Source organism: Hippopotamus amphibius, chromosome 12 (assembly GCF_030028045.1).
Source record: "Hippopotamus amphibius kiboko isolate mHipAmp2 chromosome 12, mHipAmp2.hap2, whole genome shotgun sequence".
In the NCBI taxonomy this organism is placed as follows: Eukaryota; Metazoa; Chordata; class Mammalia; order Artiodactyla; family Hippopotamidae; genus Hippopotamus; species Hippopotamus amphibius.
In genome coordinates, this window is record NC_080197.1 from 77,094,952 (window position 1) to 77,113,253 (window position 18,302).

An 18,302-nucleotide genomic window follows, 5' to 3' on the forward strand; every position below is an offset into this window, starting at 1 on the left:
GGGAAAGAAACGACTATCTCCAACCCCACAGTGACCTCGAGCCCAGAACAGGAAAGTGGTTCATCGGGAGACACGGTAACACGAGAACAAAGAGCCCATCTGTCCTTATTCCCAGTGGCCTGCATCCAAGGCTCCCTCTCCCGAGAAGCCCCGAGCTCCAGCCTCCTTCTACGCTGAGGGAGCCGCACACCCCGGGGGCTGCCCGGCATCAAGTGGGCTGGAGAGAGGAAATCCTTCGGTTTAAAGAACAGATTTCTTTGCCTTCCCTAAGTGACCTTGACAAGCTAGAATTAGACCAAACTTTGCTTCCCGGGGCAATAACGCACAGTCAGAGCCAATCAGAGCCGGCCCGGCGGTTCCAGCCAGATTGTCCCGGGAGGACAGTGTTCTCTGGAAACCTGCGTTGGCATTTATGGAGAGATGCCGCAGGACAAAATACTGCCAAAAGCAAGGGCTCAGCCAGCGGACAGAAGGCATGATAAACAGCAGGATGGGAAGGTGTCACATGAGGAAAACCACCAAGGGCGGGAGGGGTGGGGCAGTGGGGGGGAGGGAGGAAGGGATTAGTGAGAGGAAGGCAAATGAGAGCAAGAGAGGAAGGACAGGGACTTCCCTGGTGGCTCAGTGGCTAAGACTCTGTGCTCCCAATGCAGGGGGCCCAGGTTTGATTCCTGGTTGAGGAGCTAGACCCCATATGCTGCAACTAAAGATCCCACACGCTGCAACTAAAGATCCCACACTCTGCAACTAAAGATCCCACACGCTGCAACTAAAGATCCCACACGCTGCAACTAAAGATCCCACATGCGGCAACAAAGATCCTGCATGCCGCTACTAAGACATGGTGCAGCCAAATAAGTAAACAATTTTTTTTTTTTTAAAAAAGAGAGAGAGAGGAATGACATCAGATGAGTGCTCTCAGAGGAGGACGAGCTAAAGGGAAACCCTCACTCCCACTTCTTGTGTTTCTTGGAAGCACCAAAGCCTGCAGGGCCCCATCAGTGGCTGGAGGGTGGGGACCAGGCCAGGAGAATAAAACCTTGACTCCTGTGTAATTTCTTAAGGAATTCTGAGTTTCCAGGTATGGAGATGGGGGGAGGGGTTTCTGCGTTTGTTTGTGAGGTTTTGATTGTTTTTGTTTTGCCAGCAAAATATAAACGCCTTGGCAGGGGGCTGAGGTTTGGGCAGGGGGCAAGTTCATTGCCTTCGTCCTCTGTCATGAATGAGTCACATCCAACGGGCTTATCCTAGTTCAGTACATGGTAACGAGGCTCTGCGTGGACCAGAAATGGCTCAGCCTGTCTTCAGAGTGAAAAGAAAGGGGTATGTCATTCCCACAATGGTTTCACTGTCAAAATTCAAAACAAAACAAAACAAACAGTTCTTGGCACTGGACAGGAGTAGCGGCAGCAACTGCATGACAGCTCTAAAGTGTCACCAAGTGGCAGAGAAGAAAACTGTCATTCTATCCCAAATATGCAGTTTGGTCCATCTTTAGAGACGGTTAACTTCTAGATTTATAAAAACAAACCACCTCCCAGACAAGGCGTGAAATTCAGAGGTTACTAGCTTCATGTCGCTTTTTTTTTAACAATTCAGTGACTTTTGGGAGTTACCTTATAGAGCTGTAAAACTGTCACCACAATCCTCTTTCAGAAAATGTCCCTTACCCTCCAAAAGCCTCTTGATTTTGTGATGCACATGGGACTCAGCCTACACGACCTCCAGCAAGGAGATACAAAAGCCTCCTGTGGACCAATTGGTGAATCTTAACCCATCTTGCCAAGGAGTGTCCCCCACACCTTGTACCACTGGCATTTATGTCCTTTGCTTTTCTTCTGCCTTCGGTGTACAAGAGTGACAGCTCTGAGCACCTTCAAGTGAATTAAGGGCAGTCAGATGGCCACCCTCAAATTAAGGGTTTTTCTAGGCTAATTCCACTCTACGCCTTCCTCCTGAGCCCTCTTTTGTGCATTTATTTCACTCTTTCTACTGTGCCATTGTCTTGAACCTTTCTGTAATATTCTTAAGTTTGGGGGCACCCTGAGGTGAGCAGAGTCTAGTGCTACACAAGCAAAATATTTATCTAAAATGTATTTCCCTCCGGCTCTCTCTCTTTCTCTCTGTCTCCTTCTCTATTTTATCTTTGCAGATTCAAGAAATTCCATCTGAGATATTTTCTAAACCCACAGCAATCTCATCCTGCTCCAGAAGCTCACGAATCTGCCCACAGAGGTGAGTAGCCTAGGAAAGGATGGTGTACTGAGATGCCAGGGAAAAGGGGGGTCCTCCAGCTGGAGAACAACCTTCTGAGCAAACACCCTAGGTCACAGCTGTCCTAGAGTCCAAAGAGCAACTCAACTGAAATGCCCCAAGGTGCTCCCAGCCCCTAAGAAGGTGAGAGGGAGACAGAAAGAAAACACAGAGAAGGAAGAAGAGGTTAAAACAGCAGATGGGGGAAAACCAGAAATGTGAGAAGAAGACAAAAAAGGCAGAGAAAGTGAGACTGAATAGAAGGAAAGGGGAAAAATGCAGAGAAAAGGGGGTGATTAGAGGGGGATGTGGGAGGAAGGTAGCAGTACGGGAACCGAAACAGAGGAGAGTAAAGTAGAAGGAGACAAAAACACACAGAAAGAGGGTGAGGCAGCTGCTGAAGAAAGGAAATCAAAGCCTTCATTCTCCCCCAAACACACACTCTCCCACCCTCTCTCTGCCCCTCCCCAGCCCTGTTCCCATTTAGCCTGAAGGACTGAGCCAGAATGAAATTCCCCAACAGGAGAACCTACCTCGAGTGCAAAGATGGCCAGCTGTCCCCTTATCTCCTGGGGCTGATCAGGCAGGAGGAATCTCCCCATCTCAGCCGAGCTTGACAGGTCCAGGAAGACCTCTGGGAGCTCCTGCGGGCCTGAGTCAGGTGTAATGATGACCTGAGCCCCTCTGCTGGCATCTGTGAAATCGCCACTCCAGCTGTCATGGCAACACGGGGTAGATTCTCTTGGTGCTCAGGGAGCAAAATCCACATCGAGACTCAGAGGCAGAGGGGGTCACTTGACAAAATCCTTCACAGGAACTAGGTCAGGTCACAGCCTCTTAGTTTTTCTTCGACATCTTAAGTAGAACCACCTATGAGATTCCTCCCAGGAGCCAGACTGTTCCTTGGGAGGAAGGAGCATCACTTCTCCGTCTCTCTTAGAGCTGGGAGGAGCCTCTCTCTGGGGATGTGAGTGCCCCACGGTGCTTTCATGGACTAAAACTAGTATGACCCTCGGTGAGGCCCAGCTAGGCTGCCTCTCAAGAAGCTAGTTCCCTCCAAGGCCATTCTGAAAAAGAATATGGGCATTGGTTTAACTGGCAGTTGCTTAGCATTCAAGCTTCTGAAGACTCAGGGGTGCGATGAGGCAGCTTCAATAAGTGGGTGGGGAAACAAGGAAGAAAGGTCCAGATAGGAAACTTGAGGACCTGCTTCCCCCTCGTTTTCCAAAGGTCATGCATCCCTGTCCTAGCCCTACCAGCCCCTAAACCTGTATGTGAGAGGCGTCCCCATTTCAGAAGCTGGGAATACGTAGTCTCCCATTCTCCCTGGCTACCCAAATCAGAAGATAGAGAGAACAGTCTGGAAGGTTGCTATGGCAACCAGAGTCCCTGGAGAGCCCAGCTCTCCATAAACCCTTTACTTTCAGGCATGCTCTGACTTGAAAAGGAAATGGTTATGAGGATAAGCACATACGTACATGCAGAGACACGTGCATACGTGTTCCAGCAGTACCCTCGCCGGGAACATCCCTTCTGCCTCTGGGTGGGCCTTCTCTTTCCCCCGAATTGCCAGGAGTAATATTCCAGAAGAGATTCAGAAACCTGGCACTTTCTGGCCTCAGAGCAGGTGTCTGAACCCTGAGCATCTCCCACTGCATTTCAGGTTTGGAGGAGCCAAGCTGCCAACCAAGAGGATGGTGTCTGGCCCTAAAAGGATCCCACTGAATCACTCTAAAGAGCATCCTCCTTGCTGAAGGGTAAGAAGAAAGACCGAGGCCCAGTTCAAGAGGCTTGGGAGGGATAAAGAGCTAATGGCCCGGAATGGCCTGTGCATGGGCTTTGGATCCAAGGCAGGAACTCAGGTGGGGGGAGGCCTTGCTTATGGGAGAGGGGGAAATGGGGTGATGAACTAGAAATCATTACAAAAGTTCACACATTTGCATAGCATCACCCCAGCCTCCCCGATGAGTTCACAGGCCATTCCCCGTGAGGTGGGGGCACAGAGAAGATGTGAATGTTCCCATTGAATGGGTGGGAAAACTGAGGCACAAAGAGGGACTGTGGCACCCAAGTCATCCTGTAAAGTGTGGCAACGTCCAGACACAGTGTCTCTCAGGAAAACCCTCAAGAGGGCTTCCCTCATAAGTCTGCTCTTCGAGAAAAGATCTTTTTTTCTTAAATTCTCCTCAAGGAGTCTTAAAGCCTAGATTATAAAATTAAAAACACATTAACAGTCCTTTCGGTTCCTAAGCTGTACCCAGGAGAGCTCAGAACAGTACATCACAGTTGATCGAGGCAATAAATGAATGACAGTGTGATGAGGAGAGAGATGAGGGAACGTGGGCAGATGGGACAGAAACAGGGGTTCACGACAGAAGATGACTTGGTCCAGGTGGCACCTTACCAGTGAGAGCCATTGGCGGCAGCCCCAGGGCCAGAGCAGAAGAATGTTTGCTTGACTCAGCAAAAAACCTCTAACAGCGAGGCTGTCAGCAAAGGAATAATGCTTCTCCCTTACTCTAAACCACCTGTCTCATTGCCCACAAAATGGAAAAAGAAAAAAACCCACGCTAGTATCCAATGTGTATTTTTACCTGTCTGCAGGTTTAGGCTGGAGTCTGCTTTAGAAAGCCTTCAACTGCAATCCTAAGTCAGACTCCCAGAGAGAAGGCTGGAGGGCTAGAGAGGGTTGGGGGAAGTGAGGGAGAGCAATCCGCTGTCGGCAGAAGACTCCTCTGCCCCCCGACATGGCATCGTCTCAGTGGTACCTCTCTTCTGATAAGAGGTCAAGCCCAGCGCTTGATTCTATTCAGCCATTTCTCCCAGCTCTGTGGTTCCCCTTTGCCAGTTCCTCTGCACAGGAAGGCACTTGCACACAAAGAGTATTTGGCTCTGAGAAGAAGCCTTCCTGGAAGCTAGAGAGAGTCAGGGGATCAGAGGGAGAGAATTAACTGGAGACCAAAGACTGATGTCTACTGTAGATGCTTCCAGATCACAACCTGGAAGCATCTACTGGCCCCTTTGATCCAGGACTGACTCTCACATCCTCCAAATGGCCAGGTGCAATCGCAGTTTCTCTAATTCTATCCAAGATTAGAGATGAATAACATATTTTCATGCTGTGCAGCCCAAGGCTCTCCTAAGGGTCCTCTGCAGGATGACCAGCCGGTGTTACAGGCTGTTGGAGGAAAACAAAAGGAGGAGTACTGTTTCTGTCCACCAGCTTCTGGTAGTTACCACGTGGCCAGAAGCTAAGATAGGTGCATGCCCCAAAGCCAAGGATGCCAAGGAGAAACAGGACCCAGGGATGCCTGGTTTCCATCCAATCGACATCACTCTTCCTAGAGATATTACAAGTCCCAGGCATGAAAAATCAGTCTTGCAGGAAGGCCAGATGGAAATCTCATCCGTGTGACAGAAGATGGGCACGAATGGGTGGCACCGTGAGAATTTCAAAAATGTCATTTAGATGGAGAAACCTTGGATGCTGCACGGGTCGAGTAACAAGGTTGACAGTCCAGGTGTGTGGTCCTGGTGCCAACCACGGGGTGTAGGGGAGGGAGTCAGAAGTCACCTGGAGCTGGAGTGCGAGTATTAGGGAATGAGGAGGAGCTCTAAGGGATTGTTTGCTCTGCGTCTTCCTTCCAGGCAGGCCCTGCCTGCATCCCTCAAACCTCAGTGAGCATCCTTTTCTCTGCATATGCCCGATGTGGAGTGGGAAGGTAGCTGGGTCTCCGCTCCCGGGTGGCCTCTGAGAATTCAGGCTTGCCAAGTCCATTGTCAGCTGCCTTCAGGTCCGGGGCAGGCTGCCCACAAGTGACATGGGTATACTGGCCTTGCTCCTCCTGCTCCGTCTCCCGGTGGTAGAAGTAGTTGAAGTTAGAGACAATGACAGGCACGGGCAGGGCGATGGTGAGGACCCCGGCGATGGCGCACAGCGAGCCCACGATCTTGCCCCCCACCGTCATGGGGTACATGTCCCCGTAACCTACGGTGGTCATTGTAACCACTGCCCACCAGAAGGCATCCGGGATGCTGGGAAAGAGCGAATCATCATCGTCGGCCTCTGCGAAGTAGACGGCACTGGAGAAGAGGATGACCCCGATGAAGAGGAAGAAGATGAGCAGGCCCAGCTCCCGCATGGAGGCCTGCAGGGTCTTGCCCAGGATCTGCAGCCCCTTGGAGTGGCGGGACAGCTTGAAGATGCGGAACACCCGGACCAGGCGGATCACTCTGAGGATGGCCAGGGACATGGCCTGCTGCCCGTTCTGGCCGCCCCCTCCACTAGCTGACTGCTGTTCCTGCTGCTGCACCAGCTCGGTACCCAGGGTGATGAAGTAGGGGAAGATGGCCACCAAGTCGATGATGTTCATGATGTTTTTGAAGAAGGCTGGCTTGCTGGGGCAGGCGGAGAAGCGCACCAGCAGCTCGAAGGTGAACCAGACGATGCACAGAGTCTCCACCAGAAAGAAGGGGTCAGTGAAGAAGGAGCCCCCAAGAGTACTCAGTGAGGATGAGCCCCCTGCCACCATTCCCCCGGGGGGGATGCCAGGATGGAATGTATAGGAATCATCTTCATCCTCCTCTTCCTCCTGACGGCCCTTGGACACTGAGGAGACACCACCACCATTGCTTCCACCTCGACCATCTGCACGGAACTGGGGCAGCGTCTCCAGGCAAAAGATAACGATGGAGATGAGGATGACCAGGACCGAGACGATGGCGATGCCCCGGGCGGGCCCCGAGCTCTCGGGGTACTCGAAGAGCAGCCACACCTGGCGCTGGAAGGGCTGGGAGGGCAGCGGTTTCTCGTCCACGCCACCCTCGGGCAGGCAGCCCTCGTCCTCGCGGAAGGCCGCCAGAGCCTCGTCCCCCAGCTGGTAGAAGCGGATCTCCTCCAGGAAGATGTCCAGCGGCACGTTGACCGGCCTCCGCAGCCGGCCCCCCGACTGGTAGTAGTAGAGGATGGCGTCGAAGCTGGGCCGGTTGCGGTCAAAGAAGTACTCGTTCCTCAGAGGGTCGAAGAAGCGGACGCGGCGGCCGGGGTCCCCCAGGAGCGTGTCGGGGAACAGCGACAGGGTGCGTAGCTGCGTCTCGAAGCGCAGCCCAGAGATGTTGATGACCAGCCGCTCGCTGCTACAGCAGCCGCCGCCGCCGCCGCCGCTGGCCTCCGGGAAGTCGCCCGCATCCTGTTGCTCCCCCTCTGGCCCACGGACCTCCCCCGGCGCCGCCAGCGTGAGGGACTTCTCCGATCGCATGTCCCCTCTGCGGTGCGCTCCCCGCCACTAGGACGGCGCCCGCGACACGACCTCCCAGGCGCGGCGCAGCCTCCCAGCTCTCGGCGGCGCCTGCTTTTCAGGGTGGGGCTCGCGGTCCCACCCGGCGTCGGGTCCCTGAGCCCCGAGGCCCTGGTCTCTGCCAGGCTAGTTCTGGGGAGGTGACCTGGGTGCGGAGGGTTCGCCTCTGCGCCTCCAGTTATCCGCGCCGGATGCTAAATAGAGCTTGGGCTACCTGGAACGCCTGGCGCGTGTGCAGCTGGACGCCCGAAAAAACGCGTGGCTTTGCCCCGCCGCCGCGCCGCAGACTGGGCTCCGGGACGCGGGGGGTCCGCCCTCCAGACGGGTCAGCACGTCCCAGCTCCCGCAGCGCTTCTCCGGCAGCTCCAGACCCCCCGGCCGCCGCTGGGACCCGAGCGCCAGATGCGCCTCCCTCCGGCTCGGCCTCCGCCCTACGGACACCCGGGACTCCGCCGGCCAAGGTCGCCGTTCTTGCCGCCACGGCCGCCACCGGCTCCCTCCGAGCCGCGCCGCTGGCCTGCGAGAGGGCCCTGGGGCCGCCCCGGCTCCGGGGCGCGCGGACCCACCTCCCCAGCGCTGGTGCCTTCGCTGCAGCCGCCGCAGCTGCAGCGGCTCGGCTCTCCGCTCTGCCCTTCCTTCCCAACACACTCTCTCCAAGTGACGTGGCAGGCCCCGCCTGCTGCCCCCTCCTACCCCACTCCCGCATCACACCCCTCGCCGGGCCAGGGGCTGCGCGAGCCAGGGCGCGGCGAGCAGACGCACCCTCGCCTCTCCAGTACTCTTTCCCGCGCTCTCCTGGCACGCCTCTCGCTTCCTCAAGTCGGCATCCACGGCCCCCTAAACAGGCGTGGGTACCCTAATGCCACACCCCCCGCCCCCGCAATTCGCTCTTCTCTTTTCGGTTTATGGAGTTGACCTGCGCAGTGCATCTCATCAATAAGAAAACACCCCCGCCCCACGGCACAGAGCTCTGTGCCTCCACTCACCCAGAAATGTAATGAAAACAAATCAAATCATATTTTGTCCTTATGTATTTACGAAGACCAGCTTCTACAGTCTCTGCTTTAAAAAAAAAAAAACAGAGGAAGCGTGTTTTGATGTCTTGAGAGCTTCCCATTTACATTGTACTCCAGTGTCAGTCTCCAGGGAATCCCACGCCCCCAGTTGCAAACCTGGGAGGGCGAGTCCACCATTCTCCCAGGATTGCAAAGTGATAGCAGAGAAAAGGGTGGGAAGTTGCCGTTTGCCTTTTCCAAGGGAGTCCTGGGAGCTTGGGCAGCAGCCCCAGTGAAGAAAGAACCAGAAGATGGTGGCATCTCAGAGGTAGCATAGCCCAGGGAAGTACATCCTGGAATTCATAAACTCCCAGCCTCCCTGCGGGGAGGGGGGGGGGGAGTGGAAAAGGCATGTTGATTAAACTAATAGCTGCACTTTCCCAGCACCTGGTGTGTGCCAGCCACGGTCTAGGTGCTTCATCTGCACCACCTCACTCACTCCTCGCAATCCTATGAGAAAGATGGCTTCTGCTCCTCAGTAATGTTACAAGGAAGACCCACCTGGCATTATTTGGGTAGGGACCCAAGTTTGTTGTAGAGACTCTTCCCCTAACTCTCCACGAGGGAGGAGGTAAGAATGGTTTTCCATCCATTTCTGCCAGAGACCATATCATCTTCCATCACTAGATCAGACAGGTTGGGGTCTGGTGGGGCAGTCTAATCTTTTCATACTGCTGCTACCAGGTAGGGTTGACATTTGCTTCTCTGTGCCTCAGTTTCCTCCTTTTGGGGTGGCTATAGACAAAATAGGTTGGCTGACAAGCAGAAAGTGTTTGTGTGTAGCGTCTTGTGCTCTGAGATCCTTGGTAAGAGTTCGTGGATGATAATGATGGAAATGATACATAAAGGTACTCTCAAACCACAAAATTTGCGCCAGAGTTCTTTGTATTGCACTAAGTGTTTTAAAACCACAGTGGTTCACTCCTGAGGGGCGGGGGGAGGGAGTAGGAGTAGTGTCCTGGATGTGTAGGGTAGAGGTCAAGGGGTGAGTTGGTAGGAGTCAGGCTGCCACATAACTGCTTCATTCTCTAGTCTGGTCCCTCACCAGACCTGCAGGGCAATGTTCTTTGCCTTCTTTTCTTTGCTGTGTCCTGTTCATTTCCACTCCCTCCTCTCACCTTGCATGTTTCAGTGAATGGCAAGAAAGCAAGTGTACCTAGTCACTATTTTTTCCTATTCACAGGCTATGTAATTAATCAATTTAAACTTTGCCCTAGTGAGTTGCTCATTTAAAAAAAAAAAGAAACATTTTAAGGAAAGAAAAGAAAGCTACAAGTATCATATAACATAGAAGATACTCTTTTTTTTTTTAAACCCCTGTCCAATTAACTGTAATTCTTTTCTGGGTGGTAAATTGACTTACTCATGATTCCTTTTGTCCTTGGTGATCAATGTTTACAATGAAATGTTCATTTGCATGTTTGTTTTCATCTTTGCCAATTTTTAATCTATGCGGTTATCAACTAAGTCAGTAACTCTCCCAAACAAACCTTGGAGAAATGTGGGGAGGAACGTGCCTTCTGCCAGAAGGGTGGACAGTCTAACATGGTGCCGGGAACAGCCCTTTGAATACTGCTTGGGTTAAGGCTGCCAAGCTACAGGCAGAGCTGATGCTCCTTGGTTACCTTGACATGGGCACAGGCTTTGCCCCAAGAGAGGTTTCACTGTGCACAGGGAGGCTCCCCTGGAGGGAAAACCCATTAGCAAGTTCATGAATCAGAGCTCTGTTTTTAGTTCTTTCGTGAAAGAGACTCATTTCTTAGCTTTGGAAAAGCCCTTTGCCTCTAGATCGTTCCTCTCAAGCAAATATTAAGGGTGATGAAAATCACACCTTTAGAAGTGCCAGTTCCTCTGTGAAGGAAGACAAGAGGAATAACCCCATGCACAGACTACAACGCCACCTCCAGTGACCGGTGAACATTTCCCCAGAGTTCACCGAGCCCTGATTTCATGAAAGCATAGGCTTTTCCAATTGTATCTAAATCCAGACATTTTCGCTGATAGTAGGAACCATTTATTTAACAAGTTTTCACTGAGAAGCTACTGGGTGCCCACCATGTGCCAGGTGCTGGGGGTTTAGAAGTGATCTGGACAAACCATCTGCTCTTATGAGCTTACATTTTCACACAGTAAATACATACCATTCTAGGTAGAAAATTTTAACAGAAAACAATAAAGAAGACATTTACATATTGTAGCCAATGCTCTGAAGAAAAGAAATGGGATGCTGAGTCAGAAATGAACTTGGGGATTCTGCTTTGAAGAGGGTGGTTGGGAAAGTTCCCTCTGAAGGGGTAATAGTTCAACTGAGAAGTCAAAGATGAGAATGAGCCAGACTTGCTAAAAGCAGGGAAGAGCATTCGGGGCAGGCAAGTTCAAAAGCCCTGACCTAGACAGGCCATGGGTGTTCAAGATGACAATGAAAGCCACATGCTGGGAGGAGAAGGGGCAGCAGAGAGAGATGTACAAGATGAGGTTGAAGAGGAGCCAGGGGCAGGTTTTGGGCGGCGGAGGGGGGGCGTGCGTTCAGGTTTTATCTGAGGATGTTGGATGTGAAGCCAATGACAGTTCTCAAGAGGAGAAGAGACAGGACATGGTTCACATAGAGGCTGTGAATAAGTTTCACAGAGGGGAATAAATTACAAAGCGACAAAGGAAACAAAATCAGGAGGCCAGGAAATTGCAGTGATTTGGAGAAAAGATGATGATGACTTGGATTAGAGAAAAGGTAGGGTGAGTAAAGATGGAGGGGTCGGTGAGATGTTTAGGAGATAGAATTAGCAGGAATTGGTGATGGATAGGACATGAGAAATAAACAATGGTTGCCAGGTTCGGGGTTTGAGCAACCGGGATGGGTTGGTGGTGCCATTTATTGAGAAGGGGAAGATGAGAGACTAAACAGATTGGGACCCATCTAGATCCATCTCCTTTTTAGACATATTCACTTGGAGAAGCAAATTACACAGGTGAATGAAGACATCACGGAGGTGATTGTTTATCCAGGTTTGGAATATGGTAGAGAAATGTATAATTGATCAATTTAAAATATTTAGAAGTATTTAAACCCATGGCATTAAAGTCTCCTAGACAGACAGAATATGGACAATGAAGAGAAACATAATCAGGACCAAGTCCTTCACAGCACTCTGCAATTTACAGTTCAAGTTCAGGAAGAAGAGGAGCCAGCAAAGACGACCAAGGGGTTTTCAGTGAGGTAGAAGGAAATCAAGAGAAAGGATTGTCCTGGAAACCAAAAACTGGGAACGGACCCCAGGGCTCCTATCCTCCCAGACCAATGCAGACCTTCCAGTGAAAACATATCTACATCAAATTAGGAGTACATGGTAGAAATAAAATGGTGCCAGTAGGGAGGAACCACCTACAAATGGATGTATGTACCAACCAGGAGGAACAGATAAAATGTGGCACATAATTTGATAACCATTTACATTCTTCTCTTTGCCCTGGATCTTAAAATGTACTTATCCCAGGTGTATCAATGATCATTCTACTCTATTTTACAGGTTTCTTTTATTACATTTTCTACTTTCTCTCTGTGTGTGCATGTGTGTGTGTTTATCATTACCCTGGCAGTAGGATCCTTGTAGTTTTCCTCTGGGGAAGCTTAGCCTTGATTCTCTGAGTAATCTCTATGAATGGTCCTTTTCACTGCCCTGTGAATGGTCCTTTTCACTGCCCTTTCTCTCACAGACATCTGTGGAAGGAAAGAGTGGTAAGTGGTCAACTCCCTCAGTTCCTACCTGTGCCCAGGTATGTACACACACACCCTCCCTAAGAAGAATCACACCTCTCTCTAGATGGTTTGGGAAAGGGATGATGAGTCAGACAGTGTCCTGTGATCAATTCCCTCCCTCTGGGCTTTCCCCGGGACTAAAGTGACAAAGGGAAGGACAAATGCAAACATATCTTATAGATAAGCATTATTTGTAATTAGCTGCTTAGCCAAAGTTTTTGATGATGATGGTGATGGTGATGGTGGTGATGATGAACATAATGGTGATGGTGGTGGTGATGATGATGGTGATGGTGATGGTGATGATGATGGTGATGGTGGTGATGGTGATGGTGGTGATGATGAACATGATGGTGATGGTGGTGGTGATGATGGTGATGATGATGGTGATGGTGGTAATGGTGATGATGGTGGTGGTGATGGTGGTGATGATGGTGGTGGTGATGGTGATGATGGTGGTGATGATGGTGATGATAGTGATGGTGATGGTGGTGATGATCTCAACCAGAAAGTGGTGGTGGAGATAATGATGCTATAAAATCCACTAGAGAAAACTCTAACAGCTTTCAGTTGAGTGAAGCTGTATATTGGGAAAGGGATGCATTAGACATCTGTGTCATGCAAATCAACAGCCCTAGGAAATGACTAACTCTGCCAAGAAATAAATCTATAAAAAACGTTTTACTGTTCAGGAAGGATCCCAAGAGCACTTGTTAGTATTACAAGTTTGCAGCCGGCTTCTACATCCCATTCCCCTACTGTGGCATCATTAGTGCTATTTTGCAAATGTCTTCGGCTCTCTCCCTTACAGGAAGGTGGGGAATTGTACACGCTAGCTCAGCTGTGGTTGGACCAGGCCAGTAATGCTAATCATGAGTTGTAAGCAGAAGTGATGCGTATCATTTCTGGACCAAAATATTTAATTAAAGCCTCCAGAGCTTCTTTTATCCCGGCCACAGTGGCCAGCATCACCCATGGTGGCGGCTGCTCCGGCAGAGTGAGGTGGGTTCCAGAGAGAGGTGACATGGGACAGGGCCCCCAGACAGAGCAACAGGAACATAGCATGAGTAAGAAAAAAACTTTTGTTGTTCTAATTCTCTGATATTTGGGGATGGATTTGTTACCACGGCATAATTTAGTTTATCCAAACTGATTCACAGTGGTACCCAGAATCGAGAAGCTGCTGTAACCAAAACTTAAAATTTGTGACATTCACTCCAGGGCCAGATAATGGACAGTAAAGACACTTTATTGGAGGCTGTTATGGGTATTCCATGTTATGAGTGGCAAAATATTTGAAAAATTGCTGCCTGTGATAACTTAGAAGGCAGATAATGTACCTAAAAACTTGTACGTCTATGAAGATGTTGGAAAACAGATTGTTAGCATCACGTGGTGGCTACTTTTGGCACGCAGGGATGAAATAGACAAGAGAGAGTCCAGAAACGTGGGGATATTCAGGGCTGGCAGAGGCAATTGCTGCTCATACCAAATAGAAGTAAACAAAAATCAAAAGACCTCTGTGCCGGAAGGGCTGATTAGGACTCAGGCTTGCTTCACAGAACAAATCAAGCGTAGGGCAATCATGCCCATTGCTGATACCCCTGAACAAAATAAAGTGCTTTACAAAAACCTAATTAACATTGTGGCTTCCAAAAAATAAGTATTTGAATTAGACAAAGTGACATGTGGAGGAGGGGAAGAAACTAGAGGTGTATAACTTCCCACAGAAAACTAATAGGCTCAAATCATCCACTGTTAGGTTGATCTCAAGAAGATCCATGGGTGTGGTTATTGGCTAGGGGCACAGAGAGCTGCCTGGACAGATAGGAGAAAGTCTAAGATGATTTACATCAGTCATATTGCCAAAGGAACCACGATATGGACTAACCCATTCAGGATTGTTCAAGACTTTAAACAACCTTTAGGCCCCTAAATCTGTATGGTCAAGAAGCCAGCAAAGAAAGCTGCTCAGTCCCCAAGGAATCTATTACCTGCAACGCCCATCTCAAATAGGACCAAGGAAGGTGAGAGAGAATGTTCCAGAGGGGAAGCTGGGGGATAGAGAACAGGGAGCTAGGATTCCCTCCCAAGCAGCCACATGAGGACCTAATTCTGCTAAATGGGGTTCAGAACCACCACAACCACGGTCCAGTGATAGCTGCACTGCTTCCTTTTCTCTCCCCTTTCTGAACAGGAATATTTATTAAGGGTATCCTGTTCCAGATCAACCCCTGTCCGTTGTGCTGTGGAAGGTGGAAAGATAACGTGTCTTTTTGATTCACTGAGTTTCTGAACTAGAAGGAACCACATCCATAACTGAAGTAGAGACCAGAATATGCCCCTGTGAACGCAAAGACTACTCCCCACCACTGGAGGTCCCAGACTTTGAGCTTGGTACCCAGACTGGATAGGACTTTTAGGTTGCCTTCCTTAGAGGGTAAGCGTATTTTGCCTGTGATGGTCAAACATTTCATGACCAGGAGGGCAGACGATGGTAGTCGTTGCTGCTCTTTACCAAATATTTCCATCTCTCTCCCTTCTGAGCACATGGTAGGATTGTGTCCTTCCTGGTCCACTTAGGGCAGGCCAGGGTCACATGACTCATTCCAGCTGATGCGTTGTGACATATGTCACATCTGACCCACAGCACTGAATTACCCAAACTCTTTTCCTCCACCATCATGATCGAGAGCACTTGAGAAGATAGCTTCTCCATCAGCCTAGGGCCCCAAGAATCCCAGTGAAGAATGTGTACTCTGAGAAATAAATAATCCTTCAATAGAACCCACTGAGAGGTATGGGATGTTTATGAATACAGCTTAACCTAGGACAGTTACACCTACTTGTTTTCCTGCTTGGAGATACATGTAACAGAGCTTGTTAATGTTGCATTTTCTATGGCCCCAAGAAAAAAAATTGAACATAAATCATGAAATTTATTTCAAAAGCTTAACTTTGGTCAACTCTTTTGTTCTTATTGTTGGTTACTTCTCCCTCCACCATATCAGTCTGTAGAGGGTATGCTCGGAAAAGATGGAGAAAATATCTTCCTGCATCTTCCACTGGGGGAGTGAAGTACAAGTTCAGGAAGAGACTGATCTGGAACCTTTGACACACTTGAAGACATTGTATCTCTTGTTGATTTTGCTAACTGCAGACTCCATGGAGTAAAAAATTCTTTTAGTTCTGAAGACAAATGAAAGGACTGTATCGTTAAGAATGGTAAAGCCCAGGATATGGTTCGTGATGAAAGCTTAGGGCAAAGGAAGTTCAATTGCCTGGCATCAAAAGAGAAGTAAAATGATTTTCAGTTTTCCCCCCAGGGTCAGGAATTTGCAGGAACCTAGAAAGGAAGAAGCTGGGACCTCCCCAGAAGTCCAGTCGCTAGGACTCGACGCCTTCACTGCCAAGGGCACCGGTTCGATCCCTGGTTGGGGAACTAAGATTCCACAAGCCACGTGGCACAGCCAAAAATGTTTTTTAAAAGAAAGAAAGAAAAAATAAAACAATAAAAAGGAAGAAATGAGAGAAGGCTGTCCGTTGAGTAGGACAGGTCCCTAAAACCCGGTGGTAAGTCAAGGTCTCAAAGACTTTGTGAGGTAGCCTGTCAGATGCAGAGATTGGAACCGGGATGTCTGATGTGTACTTTTATGCTGTTTTCTCTTCTGGGCTTGGCTTCCCCATCCAATGTTGGGGAATGAAGAAGCTGCTTTGGAAGAAGAGACAGGGGAGGTTAGGGAAGATTCTACAGAAAGAGGAGACCCAACTAGCATCCCCTACTCTGCTCTCCCCATAGGATACAAATAGACAGATGGGAGCAGTAGGGTGAGGCTGGGCAGCTGTTGCCTGCTCCCTTCCAAGGCATTTATCCCTCCCTCCCCCAAGCACATTGCAAACAGAGAGCCACTGTCCCTCGCTCAGTGAGTCTAAGCTAATGCAGTGGGGCCTCCAAGGTGCTGCTTCTCTTCCTGTGGAGCTAAGAGTGTGATTTTCACGTTCTGGTTCTTCCGCTTTCCCGATGGAATGAAATAGCTGGGGCTAAATAATGCAACACTCCCGGTCCACCGATGGTAGCTTCTCTCTTTTTTTAACTACAGCCTCTAATTCACTCAAATTATGTTTTATGGTCTTTTATAAAATATTCATCCCTCGTCCCAGTGCTCTCGGTGGTTCAGGAAGCCTGGAAATGGCCTGGGGTAAGGAGGACCTCATTTCTCCCAAGATACAATTTCCAGAGGCAGGTGGGCTCTGACCACAGGGTCTGGGAGCTAGGATTCCAGCATCCCGCTCCTTAAAGCTGGACTTTCAGGACACCTGGAGGTTGGGGGCCTCGGAGGCTGTACGGGAGGAGGGTGAAGGGGAATCCTGCTGCACCTGCTGTTGTCCCCATGCTTCGTGCATTTCTTCTGAAGGCCTCAAAGCCTCGCCAAGCATCCTCCACACCCTTCCTTCCCCTCTTCACCCTCTTTTCTGAAATGTATGTGTTGTCCCCATGCCCAGGCCCGGGTCCAGGACACCAGCAAGGGAGCCACAGTCCAGAGAAGGGGAGGGATGGTGGGTGAAGGGTGGAGTGGGGGGTGGTGCAGGGGAGAAGAGGGAGAGGTGATGGCTCTTTTCTCTCCATTTTGTTCCTCATCCAAGTGACCAAGGGACACGTGTTCATAATAACATGAAAAATGCCCTCACTTGCTCACAGTGCTTTACAGTGTGCAAAGGACATATCCAGAGCCTTGAACACTGAAGCTGGAGTTGGGGAGCCTGACTTCCAGGCCTGGGGTGCCCAGTGGTCAATCCACATCATTGCACTTCCCTGGGCCTCTGTTTCCTCGCATGCACAGTGAGGAAAGGAGGAAGGGAGGACTCTGGGGTCTAAGGTAAATTATAATCCTGGTTCTACAAGCCTCAGACTCTGGATGTGTGCTCCTAATCCTAGGTTGGTATCATTTCAGAGGGTCTCTGGGCATCTGCTCACTGTAGGTAGAAAAAACCTCATTTTCTCCAAAAGCAACAACATCATCAATTCCCACAGAAAGCGGTTTTCCAAAGCTGGTCTCACACTGAGACCCCAGGCGTCACCTTCCCATGGCAGAGGGAGGAGTGGGCTCTGGGCACCCCTTCCGGCCTACCCAGGACCTGATTCTTGGAGGTGATGCCTGGGAGGACGTGCGTCACCAGCTGCAGTAACACGGCCGCAGAGGCAAAGAGAGGATGCAGACACCGTCGTCACCCAGATGCCACTTCCCCTCATCTTCCCATGCATCCCTGCACCATTCCCTATGAGCTCATCTGAGAATAAGATGAAGGATTTACACCAAGAGCCCAAGTCTGGAGAGGTGGAAATTACAGTAGAGGACACTTTTAATGACTTTGCCGTCACAAAATCTCACAGTCTTCTGTGTCTCTCATTTATTCCCAGAACCTACTCATCTGAAAAGCCCAGAGTAGTGAATGTGCACATTTTCTGTCCTCCGACAGGAAAGTATAGATAAGAATCTGCAAGTCCCGGACACCTCAAGCTGTATTCGCTGCTAAATGGATAGAATTCTCTCCGCAGCCCAGGGGGACCTGAGCAGTATCTACGAGTGGGAAGGGGACAAGAAGGCAGCTCCTTGAGAGGCTGTCTCTGTGCCGACTCATCTGATTTCATTGCCTGCTGTCTTGCCACACTTACTGCCGACTTGAGAGGCGGTCATTCATCTATTCAACAAATAATCATTGAGCATCTTCTGTGTACCACCTGCTGTGGTAGGTGCTGGGTATAACGTGTTGAACGAAATAGTTGTGATCATGACCCTGACCCCCAGGACAGTCTATCTAATGGGGGGCGGGGGGGAGGGCAAAGTATATACATACAGGCATGCAAACATATGTGTATACACACACTCACACGTACTTAGGAAGACAGAGAGACTCCCCAAGCAGCCGTAGCTGTTTCGGGAT

At 50.0% G+C, this 18,302-nt stretch overlaps 2 protein-coding genes across 11 annotated transcripts in view; both read right to left on the minus strand.

The window, feature by feature from the left end:
* The window catches only part of KCNA6 (potassium voltage-gated channel subfamily A member 6), a 36,368-nt gene extending 28,188 nt beyond the window's left edge, over positions 1-8,180 (minus strand). For 3 of the 6 annotated variants that reach the window (XM_057702499.1, XM_057702500.1, XM_057702497.1), the window contains exons 1-2: positions 4,848-8,180; positions 2,787-3,320 (exon numbers count right to left, since the gene is read on the minus strand). In XM_057702499.1, the coding sequence (XP_057558482.1) occupies positions 5,922-7,511 (1,590 nt within the window). In that variant the 5' untranslated portion in view covers positions 7,512-8,180 and the 3' untranslated portion in view covers positions 2,787-3,320; positions 4,848-5,921. The remainder of the gene's footprint in view (positions 1-2,786; positions 3,321-4,847) is intronic. The other 3 variants (XM_057702501.1, XM_057702502.1, XM_057702498.1) reach the window with 2 other exon arrangements.
* GALNT8 (polypeptide N-acetylgalactosaminyltransferase 8) overlaps positions 1-18,302 on the minus strand; it is a 116,383-nt gene that overhangs the window by 28,436 nt on the left and 69,645 nt on the right. For 3 of the 5 annotated variants that reach the window (XR_009048426.1, XR_009048424.1, XR_009048427.1), the window contains exon 15: positions 10,604-16,068. The exons of 1 other annotated variant lie outside the window; for it this stretch is intronic. The gene's annotated coding sequence lies outside the window, so the exon portion shown is untranslated. Of the gene's footprint in view, positions 1-10,603; positions 16,072-18,302 lie in introns of those variants that run through there. One more of the 5 variants, XR_009048425.1, reaches the window with a different exon arrangement.